General features: G+C 51.6%; 1 protein-coding gene and 1 long non-coding RNA gene across 2 annotated transcripts; both read left to right on the top strand.

Annotated features, from left to right (window-relative positions):
• The first annotated feature begins 1,707 nt into the window (after positions 1-1,707).
• LOC136640536 (uncharacterized) lies at positions 1,708-7,650 on the top strand. Its single transcript, XR_010793793.1, has 3 exons — positions 1,708-1,813; positions 4,907-4,939; positions 6,211-7,650. It is a non-coding gene; the product is annotated as an uncharacterized lncRNA (long non-coding RNA).
• Positions 7,651-10,283: 2,633 nt separating this feature from the next.
• PSMB8 (proteasome 20S subunit beta 8) lies at positions 10,284-16,299 on the top strand. Its single transcript, XM_066615650.1, has 6 exons — positions 10,284-10,661; positions 11,155-11,305; positions 11,942-12,053; positions 12,608-12,737; positions 15,771-15,975; positions 16,106-16,299. The coding sequence occupies exons 1-6, from the start codon at positions 10,518-10,520 to the stop codon at positions 16,192-16,194; spliced, it is 831 nt and encodes a 276-aa protein (XP_066471747.1). The 5' UTR covers positions 10,284-10,517; the 3' UTR covers positions 16,195-16,299.
• Positions 16,300-16,820: the final 521 nt, after the last annotated feature.

Genomic DNA, 16,820 nt, shown 5'->3' with positions numbered 1-16,820 from the left:
AAGGGGACAAGATTGAGTACAGGAACTAGTATAACCCAGCAGGGGGAGCTGGGTGGCTACATAAGAAAAAAGCACACAAAAGCCCAGAGTGTAGCTAAACCAGTTAGGTTTGCTGGCTGGCTTGGAGTAGAAAGAGCAAACAAAATAGATTCTCTAAATGTGCCTAGTTAGAAATACTGTTCCTCTTGAGGGCTGCTTGCATTGTCCCAGGAGTCCTGACCTTCTGCACTCATTAGGGAGCCAGCAGGGCTGCCTTCCGCAAAGCAGCAGCCGGTTCAAACAGCAGACTTGGGGAAGCGCACCTCTCTGGCATTGTGCAAGAGCTGATCTCACCAACGTTTGATGTCATCGGGTTACCTGATGAGATGAGCGTGACCCACCTGGCCCTCCATCCCACCCCTATATTTAGACAGGTGGGCTTACCTGCCTGGTAGGTGGAGGCTGATTAGCGGCTATTGTCTCTGGAGAAGCCCAATAGCTCAGTCCAGATTCAGCCATGTGGCTTTTTGGGACTGGTGTTTGGACCTCAGATGAGCATCCCAGGATCATGGCTGCTGCATCTGGAATGGCAGACAGTCTCTGTTGGAGGTGACACCTACCAGGCAGGCCTGGGAACTATAAATGTCCAAGAATTAGGAAAAATACAGGGGAAAACAGGGCATTTCTCGCACATAAATGCACATATTTTTACTTTTAGCTGGTACCCAAAGTGTGATGCTGATCTTGCCTGGCTACTCTTTTCCGGGAACTACATTCTGGGGTTGGTTCAATATGGCCTTCTCAAAATAGGCATCGACACTGCAGCTCTGTTTGCAGCTTTCCCCACAGACATGTAACAAATGTCAACATTTGTTGACATGTAACAAATGTCAGCATTGAGACCGTTTCCCAGGACCAGAGAAGGTGTATGGTGTAGAAAGTACTTTGCGAGCCTGGGGATCTTGCAGCAGTTGGACAAGTGGTTGGGCCAATAGAAAGGTTGGCTCAGATCAATCTCTAGTTGCCCATTGTGAGCACAGGTGACAAGGTCATGGCTGCTGTTTCTCTTGGTGCTTGGGCCAGCAATTGACTTTGGGAGTCTGCAGCATCCCGAAGGGCCTGTGGGAGCTGGAAATGTTTGACAGGCAAAACAATGGGGGAGAAACAGAGCATTCATTATACCAGTGTTTCTCAAACTGTGGGTCGGTACCCACAAGGTGGGTCGTGAACCAATTTCAGGTGGGTCCCCATTCATTTCAATATTTTATTTTTACTATATTAGACTTGATGCGACCCTGGTATGTGACTGCGTTTGGGGAAATGTTGCACATCTGTACTTTTAACAGGCCGCTATGTATATGCTTTTAACAATGGTAGTAAATGGGACTTACCCCTGGGTACGTGTGGGTAAGATTGCAGCCTAGGTTTGTTAAAAAAAATTTCTGCTTTATGATGTCGCTTATGGTCATGACGTCACTTCCGGTGGGTCCTGACAGATTCTCCTTCTAAATAGTGGGTCCCTCTCGATGCTAAAAATGTGAGAACCACTGCATTCTACAGTTATAGAACCCTGAAGCAATGCAGGTTGGGGGCTGATACAAGAAAGTCTTCCTACCTCTGTTGCCTGTGGTACTTCTGGGACCTCCTCTCTGGAGGCGGTTAACCACAGACCGGAGGAGCATCTGCTGTGGGGGGGGGGGTTAACATCCAAGAGCCCTGTCACTCTCTGGAGGGTGGGATTGGATGATCTCTGGAGAACCCTTCCATCCCTGACTTTCTGATTCTGTCTCCACAGAGAAACGTCCAAAGAAAGCAGCTTACGAAGCAGCACCAGGTGAGTGCCCCTTAGGAATCATGAAAGTTGAGGAGCAGGATGTCAATTCTGGAGATGCAGCTGGTGCAGAGTTCTTGGGGGCCACTCATGTGGAGCTTGCGACACTCATGTTACATTGGTTCCGTTTGTTTCTGGGTCCAAATCAAGGTGCTGCTTAACACCTTTAATGCTGAAATCATTTGGGCCAAGCATGAGGAAAGGAGTGGGGGCTCTGGCCTTGTACTCCTGCTGCTGTCCAGATTTCCCCTTCTCCCCCTGGGGTGGCTGCCGTTTGCCCCTGGAGGGAAGCTCTCACTGGTGCACATTTGTGCTTCTCTGCTGGGGCTGATGGCAGTTGTGTGAAGGGGGCAACCAGTGACCACCCATACTGGCCCTTCGCTTTCCTCACAGAAGTTTCACTGTTGCTGGCATTGCCTTTCACTGCTGGCTGGTTAAAATATTTGTGAATGTTCTGTGATGTCATCTCATGCAGTGGGGGAGGCAGCGTGAGCAGGAACATGGTTTAAAGCCGCCTTTCTCTCTTAACGACATAAGAACCATGCTGGATTAGGCCCAGGGCCCTTCCAGTCCAGTTTCCTGTATCTCACATTGGCCCACCGGATGCCTTAGGGAACACACAAGACCACAAGATACTTGCATCTGACTGCCACTCCCCTGCATCTGGCACTCTGTTTACCCTCGCACACCCCCTCCCAAACAGACACCAGGCTGCACTTGGATTTAACTTGGGCTGCTTTATTAAACCAATTTTTAACACAGGAAATCTCAAACTACGTACCAATCACAGCTTGAAACCAGTGGTGCCTTTTAAAGGCATCTAAGCGAGGCGCCATTCCCACATCCTGTGACAGAGTTCCACAGAATAATTACACGCTGGGTGAAGAAAGATTTTTTTGTCTGTTCTAACTCTCCCAACACTCAATTTCAGTGGATGTTCACTGTTTCTGGTGTTGTGTGAGAGGCATTAGCTGGGGGCCCCCTTTGATTGGTTCAGGTGGATTCCAGGTTGATGGGAAGGGTGATCAAGATATGTCAAAGCATGGAAATGGCAGTCCTCCTGCAGCCCTTCCAGCAATACCCCCAGTGTACTTGAAGGAACCATTCAAGAGTGTCATCTGCCAGACCACCTCCTCCCCAACACAGGCCCTCAAGGGGCTCTCCTGACACAGGTGGTTTGTGGCACAAAGGAAGCCTTCTCTATAGTGGTGCCAACTCTGTTGGGAGTTGCAGGGTACTGAAGAACTAGCCCTTCCCTGACAGCTTTGGGCAAGGGCTGAAACTTTTTAATTTTGTTTTTAGGTGATGTTTTCTAAGGACAGGCCTCCTGTTTTTGCATATTGTGTCTATTATTTGCAGGGGTTTTTATTGTTTGTTTTTTGCTTTGCTGCTGATTGCTGCTCTTGTTTCACTCCTGGTTATATTTGCTAAATTGATTCGTCAGACCCTCCAACTTTACTTTAAAACTACACACACACACACACACAGATGGCCCGTGTATCTACGGATTCAGTTATCTGTGGATTGGGGGCCCTCCTATCCCTGTGCACACCCCCTCCGGAGGGTCCTCTGAGTCCATTAGAAGTTGCAGACGTCAGTGCTCAGAGTGAGTTCTGCCAGGCTCAGACTGAACTCAGCAGCTAAAATAATACAACTTATTTGCGTTAGAAACTGGAAGAGAAACCAAAGTTGTATTATTTTAGCTGCCGAGCTCAGTCTGAGTCCAGCAGGGGCCGTGGACAGACCGTGGCCTCTGCTGGTCTCAGAGGACCCCGTGGTTCCAAGTAACCAATGGGGGGGGGAGTTGCAGAATGGAATCTCTGCTGATACAGGGGCATGCCTGCATTGTATGTCTTTTTATGAACACTTTGCAAGCCACCCAGGGCATTTGCTTTTACAAGGGAAAGGCAGGGTATAAATAAATATTCCAGGCTGCTCCTTGGCTATTTGCAGAATTGATTTGCAGTGGCGGATGGATTAAACCAAGTGGTCAGAGCTGAAAGGGGTGGTTTACAACAGGGGTGTCCAAAGTTTTTGGCAGGAGGGCCACATCATCTCTCTGACACCGTGTCGGGGGCCGAATTAATTTACATTTCAAATTTGAATAAATTTACACAAATGAATATATTAAAGATGAACTTATATGAATGAATGAAGGTCTTGCAGTAGTTCAAGGCCTATAAAAGGCCTTGCACAAAGCAAGGCTGGCCTTTCCTTTCCTGCTGCTACTGCATCACAGACGTGAAACAACAAGCAATGGAGGGAGCCCTCATCCCACAGCTCACTCGAGAGGCCAAACAGTTGCCCTCATGCTGAGAGCAGTTGCATCGGGCCAGTGTGGGCTCCAACAAATCTCTGGAGGGCCAGAAGCTCATTGGATGCTAGGGGCTCCCTGAGGGCCACATAGAGAGGCCTTGAGGGCCGCAAGTGGCCCCAGGGCCAGGGTTTGGGCACCCCTCGTTTACAACACTGACTAGGTAGATGGAGACCCAGATCCAAGTCCGTGCTCAGTCCTGAAGCTTCCTAAAAACATAAAAAGAAACCTGGAACAGGCCCAGGGCCCATCTAGTCCAGCTTCCTGTATCTCACAACGGCCCACCAAATGCCCAGGGAGCACACAAGATACTTGCACCTTGCTGGCACTCCCCTGCATCTGGCAATCTATTATGCTCACACGCCCCAGCGAAGACAGCAGATTGCACTTGGGTTTAACTTGTGCCACTTTATTAAACACAATGACCAATTTTTAATGCATGAAACCTATTGAACACACCTTCCCTCCCTCGCAAGTCTGGGGTAGGTAAAAACTGATGACAGAAAAAAAATTCCTACCGGCTCTCATAATGAGCAACCAGCTAATCTCGGACTGTACATACCCCTCAGGGCTTGTAACCTGTGATGGAGTTCCTGGATACTCTGGGGCCAATCACTGTCTCTCAACGGAACCTACCTCACAGGGGTGTTGTGAAGCTATTGTGGGGAGGGAAGTAGAGTGATGCCCATAGCCCTGAGCTCCTTTGAGGGAGGGGAGAAAGAAATGTACTAATAAATAGATTTCATCTAGCTTCATTCACCCTGTCTCTTCTTCCTCTACAGCAAGCGACCAGGGGTCTGACAGCTCTGCCAGAGGTAAGTGGCGGGGGGATCCATCTTAAAGGGAGGGCTCTTTCCACAGACTCTCCTGGAAATATGCCTAGGACTGTAAAAAGGCTTCTGTTTTTCTGTGGGTCAAAAGCTTAAAACTTTCTAGGGGATAAGAAGAATTTGAGTGAAGATTGGATGAGAACTTCTGCCTCGGAAGCAGAGATGTGACTATGGTTTGTGTCACCCAGTACGAGAGCTCGCTGTGTCACTCCCATGATGGGCCTCCTCCTGTACAAGACCGTACATAACAAATTGCAATATCATATGTAGAGCCTAAATGCAGTGGCATCTCTAGGGTTGGAGCAACAAATCAGTAACCAACTAAAAACCAGTGTTCACACAACTGAATATTCTAATATTATCTCTGATACATGGAACTGAGAGCTGACTCATACTGACACCTTACTGGCTCCCTTCTATGTCATAATAACACCTCATCGGAACAACCCATTTCATTGGTCAATTTTGAGTTAAGGAAATCTACGTTTTGTTACGTAAGGCAGTTGTGTTTTCTTTTCTGATTAATTGGCCATAGCTTTTGATAGAATAAAGATACTGCAACACAGTTTTTTTCATTACATTCTGCATGCATGAAATTCCCATTCCAGTGATATATAACAGGGTGATGGTATTCATAAATACAAATTTTCAAAAAGGTTTCCAAAATTTTGGCCAGTAGTGGTTTCACACACCCCCAAGGGTGTCACTCGGTGCAGTCTGCATCCCCTACACCTCCCGAGTGACGCCACCGCTCCCAGTCAGTCAGCCCATCTTTATTTCATCTGCGCTGGGGGAAGCTCTCTTTCAAAGACACAGGTGAAGGGTGGATTCTGCTCAGGATATGCATGAAGGCCACATTTGGGGTCACATTTGATAGGACTGCCCATCAGTGTTGTCCCTGAGCTCTGTTTGTAGTACATATTGTTTGCTCCTTAACAGGTCAGAGGACAAGCTGTGAAGGCCTCAGCTGTAAAGACTGGGCTGGAGAGATCTCTTGTTCAGCAATTTTCAGTCTCTTTCATCTCACGGCACACTGACAAAATTGCCAAGGCACATAATTGTCAAGGCAGCCCATACTGCTGGCCAGGGACGACCCTTCCCCAAACTTTGCAGCATACCTGCAGACCATTTGCAGCACACCAGTGTGCCATGGAACACTGGTTGAAAATCACTCCTCTAGTTGACTACAACTCTAGGACTCTGATGCCTTCCCACTAAGAGTTGGTTGAACTTTCCTTCTCTTCTGGTTTCTGCAGCATGATCTCTTCCTGGGGCCTGAGAAGGGTACAGAGAGAGCCAGAGTTATGCTGTGAACTGCACCTGCTAAGAGATCCTGCTAACTTCCTGCACTGTTTGTTTCTGCGCCAAGACCTGGCTGTGGCCCTGCTCCAGCATCCAAATAGTTTCAGATTTATCCTTCTGTGTAGAAACTGATTTGAGCTAATTTTGTGTTTCAGCAGATTTTCTGAAGAATGTAATCTGGGGAAAATGTCACATATCTGCAGCTAAAAAAGCTTTTGAAAGGGCTGAAGATTTTTTTTTTTTTAATAATTTGTGCTCAATGTAGCACGTCATCTGCTGTGATTTTCACCTTTAGGTTTGTTCTCTGTATATTGTATGTAAAATAGGCTATGTCTGACTTTCACCAGCCTGCTACAGCCACCCAGAAGATCTCTCTCATGTCTGGGATGTTCAAGAACCCCCTGTGGGTTCCAGTGAAAGGTCCTCTCCACTGCCCCTCCAGGATCCTTCCTGCTTCCAGCTCCTTAGAACAGTGCTGCCTGTTGACCAAGGCCAGGAGGCTCAGAGGTAGAGACATGGTCATTTTGCAGCTCAGGGTCGGCCTCTTTGAAGAAGCTGACCAGCCCTGGAAGCTGGGGAGTTTCACCAGAGTCGAGGCTTCAGCCATTGTCTGGGAAGGGGAAAAAATAGGAACTGATCAGCTCTTATCTCTGGATGAGCTACTAGCCAGCCAGTTCTCCCAGCCTCAGGGCAACCTGCTGGTATGTTCTAGAGCTCTGCTTAGACCTGCTTAACAGAGCAGGTAGTGAGCTGAAAGGCAGACACTTGAGGGATGGAGAAGTGAAGGCAGAAAGGAAAGAGATGGAGGGGTGAGAGATTGAGAGAGAGGCTGAGGACGGAGGTGGGAAGAGAGAGACGTTTCTGAAGGGGGGGACACACACTCTTATCTACTGGATTGGAGGGACCTGCACTGTTGGCAGGCAAGGAAATTTCATAGGCTGAGAAGGCGAAAAGCAGTGCAAATGCTGAATTTCAGAACCTGGTTTGGAGCAGCCCAGCCTGATCTGTAGTTTTCAGTTTCTGCCTTTGGAACAATAGCCAAGAGTCTTGAGACCCCTTCATGATTCAAAGATTTATTGTGATAGCAGCTTTCATGGGCTACAGTCCCTGAACAGTTCTGCATTCATTAAGTGGTCAGTCTTTAAGCTGCTGCAGGTCCCTTCCATGCAAAAACTGGTTATCACCTCCCTGTTGACTCAAGGTCACGAGGCAGGATTGCCAACCTTTTCTCTGTCCCCTCCATTGCTTTGACGGAGCTTCCTGGTGTGTGATGAGGCTGCAGGAAGCTGGAAAGTCTCCAGGGGGCAATCTGGACTCCTTCACAGTGGATGTATTTTCTTCTTCTTCTGGACTATCCTTTTGATTAATAAAGAGCCATTGGATGCCCTCCCGCCCCCAGTGCATCTTGGTGTTTCTTTCCTCCTTTGAAGGAGGGTTCCCAGGATTTTCAGGTTCTCGAGAATACAGAGAATTCACAAACCTTGGAATAAAGATGCTGGAATTCCCCAAACAGAACACCAAGTCTTGATTGCAGTGAAGTGCCCATAACTTCATATGGATAGTGCAAAGGGAGGGTCATCTCAGGTGGGGTCAGGTGAGCCATCTCAAAAAGAGTCTGGCCAGGAAGGTGAGAAGTCTGTCAAAAGAGGAACTACACAAAAGCGCAGGAATGCCAGGGAAAAAAAGGCTAAATGGGTTTCTGTTCTTGTCAATATTGCTGAAACTTGGACTCTGTTTTTTACTGCTCTAGGAACTGGAGCTCTGTGAAATTATCAATAGGCAGTACATATTTAGTGTGCTGGAGCCTTTCTTGTATCAGATCCCAAGTAAAGAAGGATGAGTGCCTGCAAGAAAGGTTGGGGCTTCTACCAATTACCTGTATTTTAAGACAAACTCTCAGGTTGAATTGGGTTTGCCCTGAGATGATGGCACCTACAAGGTTGGCTCTCCTGTCTCCCAGAAGTCATCCAGTGAAGGCTGAGAGAGTAAATTAGGGTAAATGGAAACATGAATGGAGACAGTTCAGTGCATGGGCAGAACTGGTGTATGGCCCTAAAAGTAATTAATCATTCAAGTAGAGCCAGGATGTAGTGGTTCTGGCATTGGAAGGTTCAAATTGCCACTCAGCCACAAAGCTCCCTAGGTGACTGTGGGGCAGTTACTGTCTCACATCATCTACCTCACAGGGTTGTTGTGAGGACCAAAGGAAAGAACCATACACACCATGGAGGAAAGGTGGGATAAAACTGAAATAGACTGGAACCCTAATCCTCTTCCCCCCCCCTCCCCAATGCAGCCACATCAAAAAGGAGTGTGTGGTATCAGTGGGAGAGGGATCAAGAGGCTTGGGGGGGGGGGGAAGAGATTTAAATCCCCTTACTTCTCTATAAACCTCCCGCTCTGCAATGGGTGTCCTCGGACCTGCACCAGCTCTTAAGCTCCCAGAAGTCTGAGGAGGAAGAGGGGGCAGGGAGGGAGGCGGCTAATGGAGGGGAAAGGATCCAGTGGCAATCATGCGCATGATTGCCACTGGATCCTCCTCCTCTTGAAGCCTTCTTGCTCCACGCCTCCCTCTCCCTGTCCCCCCTACTTCCTTACCTGCTCTAGCCTAGACTGATCATCAGGCTCAAGAGTTGCAGTAATTCTTGCATACAGTAAGGGGACAGTGTTATTGCTGCCTCCCCTCTCAGGGTGGACAATCTCCCCCCCCCCGCACTATTTTGCCCAGCATGCTGCTGGGTGCAAGGGGGAGGAAAGCTTCCCCTGCGGATCTGCGGTGCGGCACAGCTCAGGAGAGCTGCCTGGAAAGCGCTGGGCTGCCCGCTGCCCTTTGGAGCCCTGGAAGGGAGACGATGCCAGATCTGCAGCGATTCCGCCCCCCTTCAGCTGAACCAGTGGCTGAGAAGGAAGGAGGCGCGTCACCCGGGGCTGTGCAGACTCGGCTGCGGGAGTTGGGAGCCCCGGGGATTCCCCTCCTGCCCGCTAGACGGATGGAGACACCGCCCCCTGGTGGTGGAGAGGAGGAAGGCCAGACACCTGCCGGCTTCTTTTCACATTTATTGAGAGGGTATTTATTGGCGAGCCCGGGGAGACGCCGCACCTTTGTGCCTTCTGCGCTCCTGAACATGCCCGCCAAGCCCCCAAGCAAGGGCGCTTCCTCACAGTGCGCTGCCCTCAGATGGCGGCGCTGTCCGCCCCGTCGAAACAAGTGCAGGATCCGAAGCTGGGACACGCGATGCGGGAGAGCGAGAAGGTTCCCGGTAGCCATAAGAACATAAGAAGAGCCCCACTGGATCAGGCCAAAGGCCCATCTAGTCCAGCTTCCTGTATCTCACAGCGGCCCACCAAATGCCCCAGGGAGCACACCAGATAACAAGAGACCTGCAAGGCCTCCTGGGAATTGTAGTTTAAGAACATAAGAACAGCCCCACTGGATCAGGCCATAGGCCCATCTAGTCCAGCTTCCTGTATCTCACAGCGGCCCACCAAATGCCCCAGGGAGCACACCAGATAACAAGAGACCTCAGCCTGGTGCCCTCCCCTGCTTCTGGCAATCAGAGGCAGCCTGCCTCTGAAACCAAGAGCTTGCACAGACCTACCATTGCTTGTAACCCGTAATGAGCTTCTCCTCCAGAAATTTGTCCAGTCCCCTCCCAAAGGCATCCAGGCCAGATGCCATTACTACTTCCTGTGGCAAAGAGTTCCACAGACTAATTACACGCTGGGTAAAGAAAAGCTTTCTTTTCTGTCCTAACTCTCCCAACACTCAATTGGGAGTGTTGAGTGTCCAGCCCTGAGCGGCCTGGACAGGGCCCTGCCTGGGGAAAGAAGGGGCCGCGCTCGGGCTCTTCCCGTCCACAGAAGCTGCTGGCCTGTTCCCGGTGGGGAGGGGGTTGACCTGACCAGCAAGGAGACCTCTGAGCCCCACCCTGCGGGAGTCGCCCGGCAAGCGTCCCCAGACCTGGCCCTAACCGCCCCACCCCCTTTTCTGGTGCGGCTTCCCGAGACCAGCCAGCCCCTCCCCACCAGGGCAGCTGCGACTCTCCGCCCCGAGGAATCCGCTCAACGATCCCTTCCGTGCCCCCCCCCGTTGCGACTCCCGCCATCCCATCCCTCCGCCCGCTCCTCGCCTCCTTTCTCTCTCCCAGGGAGGCTTGGCCGACCCGACGTGGCGCCCTGGAGGCAGGCGGGCGGGCGGGCGGGGGGAGCCGCGGCTGCTGCCGCTGCTTTCGCTTTCGCTGGCCCGGGAAGCGGGAGGGCGATGGCGCTGCAGGACGTGTGCGGGCTGCCGCGCGGGGAGTGGGACTGGAACCCGCTCCGGGGAGCCGCTGCGCAGCGCGCGAGCCCCGGGCACTTCGCCTTCGGGGCGCGGGAGCCCCGCATCGCCGTGCCCCGCGGCAGGCAGGTAAGCCGGGTGGGGGCCCTGAGCGGGGAGGGGCGGAGGAATGCGTGCAGGAGGGACAAGGAAGTGCCTCTGAGCACGTGCAGAGTGGCCTTCCCCAGTCGCCGGTCCTGTCCCCGCGCAGCCTCTCCAGCCAGTGTGCCTTTCCTCTCGTCCGTGCAGTGGGCAGGGCGGGGGGGGGGGGGGCGTGGGAGTTCACTCATTGGGAACCTCACAACAGCCAAGATGCCTCGCCGAGAAAGACGTGGGGGGGGGCGAGGGAGAGCCTTCCCTCTCCCGACCCCCAGCACCTCCAGGACGGGTGGCGGGACTGCCGGCTGAAATCTGTCCCCCAGAACAGGCTGGAGCGCCAGACCCCCTTCCTCCGTCTGACCCCAGCCCAGCGCGAGTCCCTCGCCCTGCCCGCCCCCTTGGGGCCGGGGGCGCTTGCAGGGGTCGGTCGCCACCCGTGTCTGCAATCGCAGACTCAATGCCGTCGCTCCCGCTCCCCCCACAGCCCTCCGAGTTCCTGCAGACCCACTGCGAGGGCGGCAGCCGCGACGGGCGCCGGATCGAGCTGGCCCACGGCACCACCACCATGGCCTTCACCTTCCAGCACGGCGTGATCGTGGCCACCGACTCCCGGGCCTCGGCGGGCAGCTACATCTGTGAGTCGCCCCGCGGACTTCTCCCAAGCAGTGATGCCTGCCAGGCCTCCCCTGTGGCCCCCAAGACTCCAAGAATGGCTGGCAGACTTTAAAAGGGGGGAAATCCTCGCAACAGCAGGGGTGCTGCGTGTGTTGGAGGGCTGTCCTCACGGTTGATGGTCTTCAGCCTTTGGGGTCAAGGGGTTGAACCAAGGCCAGTCCTGGGCCTCCCAGTGCCTGCGGCAGGGTGCCAAATGCGACCCCTCTTGTCTCTTGTTGCCTGGTGTGCTCCCTGGGGCATTTGGTGGGCCGCTGTGAGATAGAGGAAGCTGGACTTGATGGGCCTATGGCCTGATCCAGTGGGGCTGTTCTTATGTTCTGGTGATGCAACAGCCTCTGCTCCTCCTGCTCCTGGAATTGGAAAAGGACAAGGGGGGATGGGGTGGAAGAGGGGGTGGCAAAGGGGAGAGTGGGGGCTGCAACACTGTAGCCACCTGGTGCTTCCTTTTCCGATCCAGGAAGCGGGGGAAGGAAGGGCAGTGGAGGCAAGCAGGCAGGCAGAGGTGGGTGCCCTGAGGCAACTGCCTCAATCTGCCTCAAGGATGAGCCGGTCCTGGGTTTAAACCACCCCTAACCTGACACCTCTCCTCTCCACAGCCACTAAGCTGTTCAACAAAGTGATTGAGATCAATCCCTACCTGCTGGGCACCATGTCTGGCTCTGCTGCTGACTGTCAGTACTGGGAGCGACTCTTGGCCAAGCACTGCAGGTGAGAACAGGTGAAGTTGGCCTGGGGGTCACCCCTTCCAGGCTGGCTGGGAAGCAAGTAAGGAAAAGCTCCTGGGCTCTGATTTGCTTGCAAATTTACTCTGATTTGCTTGCAGACCTCCTGTGTGTTTTATGACATCCCACTTTCCAGGAAGTGCACATCAAGATGAGTCCCTGTGGCAAAAAGGCTGAAAAAAAACACACAAATCATTCAGAGCAAAAAATAATCAAATAGTGAAAACAGCAGCAGGTCATAGAAAATGAAACAGTTTAGCTTTAAAAGCTCTCTGGAACACAAAAGGTTTGAAGGCACCAAGGGAAGGGGCCAGCCTGATCTCCCTGCAGAGGGGATTGCAGAGTTGTGGTGCTGCCACCGAGAAGGTCCTGCACGGAATAACTTCACTGACAGTGCTGGGCACTGAGCCCAAGGTCTCTCTCTGCCAACTTACCACTTGTAATGCCTCCTCCAGCCAGCCTCATGGCTGGGCCTGTGTGACCCAGACCAGAACAGCACTGTGGTTCTTTTCTGTCCTCCCCATTTCTCCCCCCCCCCAGGCTGTACTACCTGCGCAATAAGGAGCGGATCAGCGTCTCTGCAGCCTCCAAGCTCCTGGCCAACATGCTGACTGAGTACCGAGGGATGGGGCTCTCCGTGGGCAGCATGCTGTGCGGCTGGGATAAGAAGGTACCGCCTGGTTGGGTGGGGTGAGATTTAGGAGGAGAGATTGAGGGGAGAGGCAAGGGAGGCAATAGGACTTCTCACTTGGTGGGCTGAAAAGGGGGGCTTGGTCAGGTGGATGCCAGGATGAGGGGGAGGCCTCGTGACTATGGGGAAGAAGAGGCTCTGGGGGGGCTTCTCATCATCCAGCAGTGCCAGCTCCAGGAGGTGAGGAGGGGAACCATCTGTCAGGTCAGCAGGGGAGGATAGCCCTTGCTTTTCCGATAGCAGAGTGGCACAGAAGCGTAGGGAGATAGTACAAGAAGCAGGCGATCCCAAACAGAGCCCGAGAAGCAGACACAGGCCTGGGATGCCAAAGGGCTGACACCATCTGTCAGTGCCCCAAAATTAGTTACGAGGTCCCAGCAGTGCCTTGTGCCAGCTGTCTCTCCCCCTACAACCCTGGAATTGCTGCTGTGCAGGCACAAGAGTTGTAAGGAGCCCCTCCATCCCCCTGTTGCATGTCAAGTTCCAACATTTGTGTAACACAGAACATAAGAAGAGCCCTGTTGGATCAGGCCATAGGCCCACCTAGTCCAGCTTCCTGTATCTCACAGCGGCCCACCAGATGCCTCAGGGAGCACACAAGACCACAAGATACTTGCATCCTACTGCCACTCCCCTGCATAAGAACATAAGAAGAGCCCTGCTGGATCAGGCCAAAGGCCCATCTAGTCCAGCTTCCTGTATCTCATAGCCACTCTATCCATCCTGCATAATTTTGTTTGTCTCAATCATGTTCCCCCTCAGGCCCTCTTTTCTAGAGTGAAGAGCCCCAAACGTTGTAGCCTTTCCTCATAAGGAAGGCGCCCCAGCCCAGGAATCATTTTGGTTGCTCTCTTTTGCACCTTTTCCATCTCCATTATGTCCTTTTTAAGATGAAGTGACCAGATCTGGACACAATACTCCAGGTGTGGCCTTACCATAGATTTGTACAATGGCATTACAATATTAACCGTCTTATTCTCAATACCTTTTCTAATAATCCCGAGCATGGAGTTAGCCATCTTCACTGCCCCTGCACACTGGGTCAACACTTTCATCGACCTGTCCACCAGCACCCCAAGATCTCTCTCCTGATATGTCACAGACAGCTCAAAACCCATTAGCCCAGTGGTTATCACTCCTTTAGCATCGAGACCCACTTTTAGAATGAGAATCTGTCAGAACCCACTGGAAGTGATGTCATGACCGGAAGTGACATCATCAAGCAGGAAAATTTTTACCCGTCCTAGGCTGCAATCCTACCCAAACTTACCCAGAAGTAAGTCCCATCATTGTTAAAAGCATCTTCATCGTAGCCTGTTAAATGTACAGATCTGTGACTTTTCCCCAAATGCAGTCACTTACCAGGGTAGCATCAAGGCTAATATATTAAAAATAAAATACTGAAATGAATGGGGACCCACCTGAAATTGGCTCGCAACCCACCCAGTGGGTCCCGACCCACAGTTTGAGAAACGCTGCATTAGCCTATATGTGAAGTTTGGATTTTTTGCCCCAATGTGCATGACTTTACACTTACATTGAAACACACCTGCCAATTTGCTGCCCAGTCTCCCAGTTTGGAGAGATCCTTCTGGAGCTCTTCACAATCTCCTCTGGTCTTCACCACTCAGAAAAGTTTGGTGTCATCTGCAAACATGGCCACCTCGCTGCTCAGCCCTGTCTCCAGGTCATTTATGAACAGGTTGAAAAGCACCGGTCCCAGGACAGATCCTTGGGGCACACCGCTTTTCACCTCTCTCCATTATGAAACTGCCCATTGACACCTACTCTCTGTTTCCTGGTCCTCAACCAGTTCCCAATCTGTGAGAGGACCAGCCCTCTAATTCCCTGACTGCGGCGTTTCCTCACCAGCCTTTGGTGAGGGACCATGTCAAACACCTTCTGAAAGTCCAGATATATAATGTCCACGGGTTCTCTTGCATCCACATGCCTGTTGACCTTTTCAAAGAATTCTATAAGGTTCATGAGGCAAGACTTCCATGCTGATTCTCTCTCAGCAAGGCTTGTTTGTCTAAGATTTTATCTTTGATGAAACTTATTACCTGGAACAGACCAGTCTATAGTTAGGCTGACCAGTCTATAGTTTCCCGGGTCCCCTCTCCTTCCCTTTTTAAAGACTGGTGTGACATTTTCTATCTCCAATCCTCTGGCACCGTGGCCGTTTTAAGGGACAAGTTCCATATTTTAGTCAAGAAATCAGCACCTGGCATTCTATTTAGCCTCTGCATCTGGAGAGAAGCCCATGTCTCTAATACCTGCCCAAAGGGCAAAATTCCAGCGAGGCAGCCTTTCCTCTCACTGCCAGGAACTCAGCATCCTCCTGAATGCAGGTGATGGGGAAAGGCAACTCCTGTTGAGAGCAGTGTGGTGCAGTGGTTAGAATCTTAGGCTAGAATGTGCAGAGACTTGGGTTTAAAGCCCCAGTCAGCTGTGAAGCCCCCTGGGTGCCCTTGAGCCAGTCACCACCTTTCAGTTTTACTCACCTAAGGAGGGTTGTTTACCCATCTAAGGAGATCTAAAATGAGGGGGAAGAACTATTTGCACTGTCCTGAGCTCCTTGGAGGAAGGGCAGAAGGTCAATACCTTGAGAATCATCTCTGCCTGTTCTGCAGCTCCTCAAGGAAAGAGCCTCTGTTCATACAAAGGCTGGCTTCAGAGCTGGACCAGCCCTTCTTCCCAACAATGCACCACAAGCAGACATGGCTGGAGTGCCACAGAAGAGTGTCTGCAGAGCAAGTAGCTGGTGATGACTCTGGTAAACGAGCCACACTGTGTGCTCCAGTGGAATGGAGGGGCCGACCTTCCAAGCCACTACCGATAGGACCTGGTTGTCAAACTCCATTCTGACCCCAGGTGGAGAAATCAGAGCATAAGCAAAACTCATTTAGGGGCCTTCTCAGTGGCAAGATGAGGGCAAGGACAAGGGTCAAGCTCCCCTGACCTGCAAAGGGTCAGAATTCTCTTCCTCTATAACTGCAATGTCTTCTGCAGGGTCCAGGCCTTTACTACATAGATGATAACGGAGTGCGGCTGGGAGGCCCCCTGTTTTCCACGGGGAGTGGAAACACCTATGCCTATGGGGTGTTGGACAGTGGGCACCGCCACGATCTCAGTGTGGAGGAGGCCCATGACCTCGGCAGGAAGGCCATCTCCTACGCCACCCACCGTGATGCTTACTCTGGAGGGGTGGTAAACAGTAAGTTCTGATGACCCAGGCTTTACCCCAGCTCTGTCAGCCTCCCCATCCACAAGCCCTTGTTTTGTAAGAGCCTGATTTAGTTCTGCACATTTTCACTGGTGTTGTGGTGTCTGCCTCTGTCCCACAGTGTATCACATGAAGGAGGACGGCTGGATCCGGGTTGGGTGCACTGATGTCAGCCAACTACTCCACCAGTATGCAGAGACCAAGAAATGAAATGGGGAACAAGAAACCCCAGATGTCCTCACTCAGGGCTGAAGGAGAGAAGGGATGGCTGCAAAGTAACATGGGTCAGCAATAAAGTCACAGAATATTTCTTTCTCCTGACTTTCAATTTACTCTTTAGGAGTCTATTAATTTGTTAATGCTAAAGACACAATTTTTGAAGCATGGACAAGAACATGTGGGATGCCCTGTGTTGCTAGAAATCTCTCTTTACCAGTTGATGTTTTCAAGGGGAATTGTCACTGTTAGAGATAATGGGCAAAACAAAGAGATAGCAGAAGCGCAAACCGGCAGCTGCAGTGTGTGGTGCTCAGAGCACAGGGAAGAACGCCCAAAAAAGGAGGCAAGACCCAGGGAAGTACCAACACCAAAGTCTATTTACAGGCAGTATTTACAAGTAGAAGGCAGTTCCAGAAATTGGCAAGCAGAGGCAGTCCAGCAAACAGTCCAAATAGTCAGCAAATCAGGTATCAGTCCAGCAGAGACTCGTGCAGCAATTCACTCCAACAACTCACACAGTGGAGTGTGCTTGTTGGACATTTATACTCCTGTCAGCCAATGGGAAAGGCCATGACCTCATCGCTGAGGAATGTCGTTGCATCATCCTGGGCATCAGC

This window comes from Tiliqua scincoides, chromosome 2, assembly GCF_035046505.1.
Source record: "Tiliqua scincoides isolate rTilSci1 chromosome 2, rTilSci1.hap2, whole genome shotgun sequence".
NCBI classification, from domain to species: domain Eukaryota; kingdom Metazoa; phylum Chordata; class Lepidosauria; order Squamata; family Scincidae; genus Tiliqua; species Tiliqua scincoides.
Note: the sequence above shows the minus strand (reverse complement) of the source record. Positions and strands in the feature narration are given on the sequence as shown.

Excerpts from the sequence above, each read along its gene's own strand:
- PSMB8 (XM_066615650.1), top strand. The coding sequence starts at position 10,518 with ATGGCGCTGCAGGACGTGTGCGGGCTGCCGCGCGGGGAGTGGGACTGG. Across the intron at positions 11,306-11,941 it reads CTCGGCGGGCAGCTACATCT|CCACTAAGCTGTTCAACAAA; the intron begins GTGAGTCGCCCC and ends TCCTCTCCACAG. Across the intron at positions 15,976-16,105 it reads CTCTGGAGGGGTGGTAAACA|TGTATCACATGAAGGAGGAC; the intron begins GTAAGTTCTGAT and ends TCTGTCCCACAG.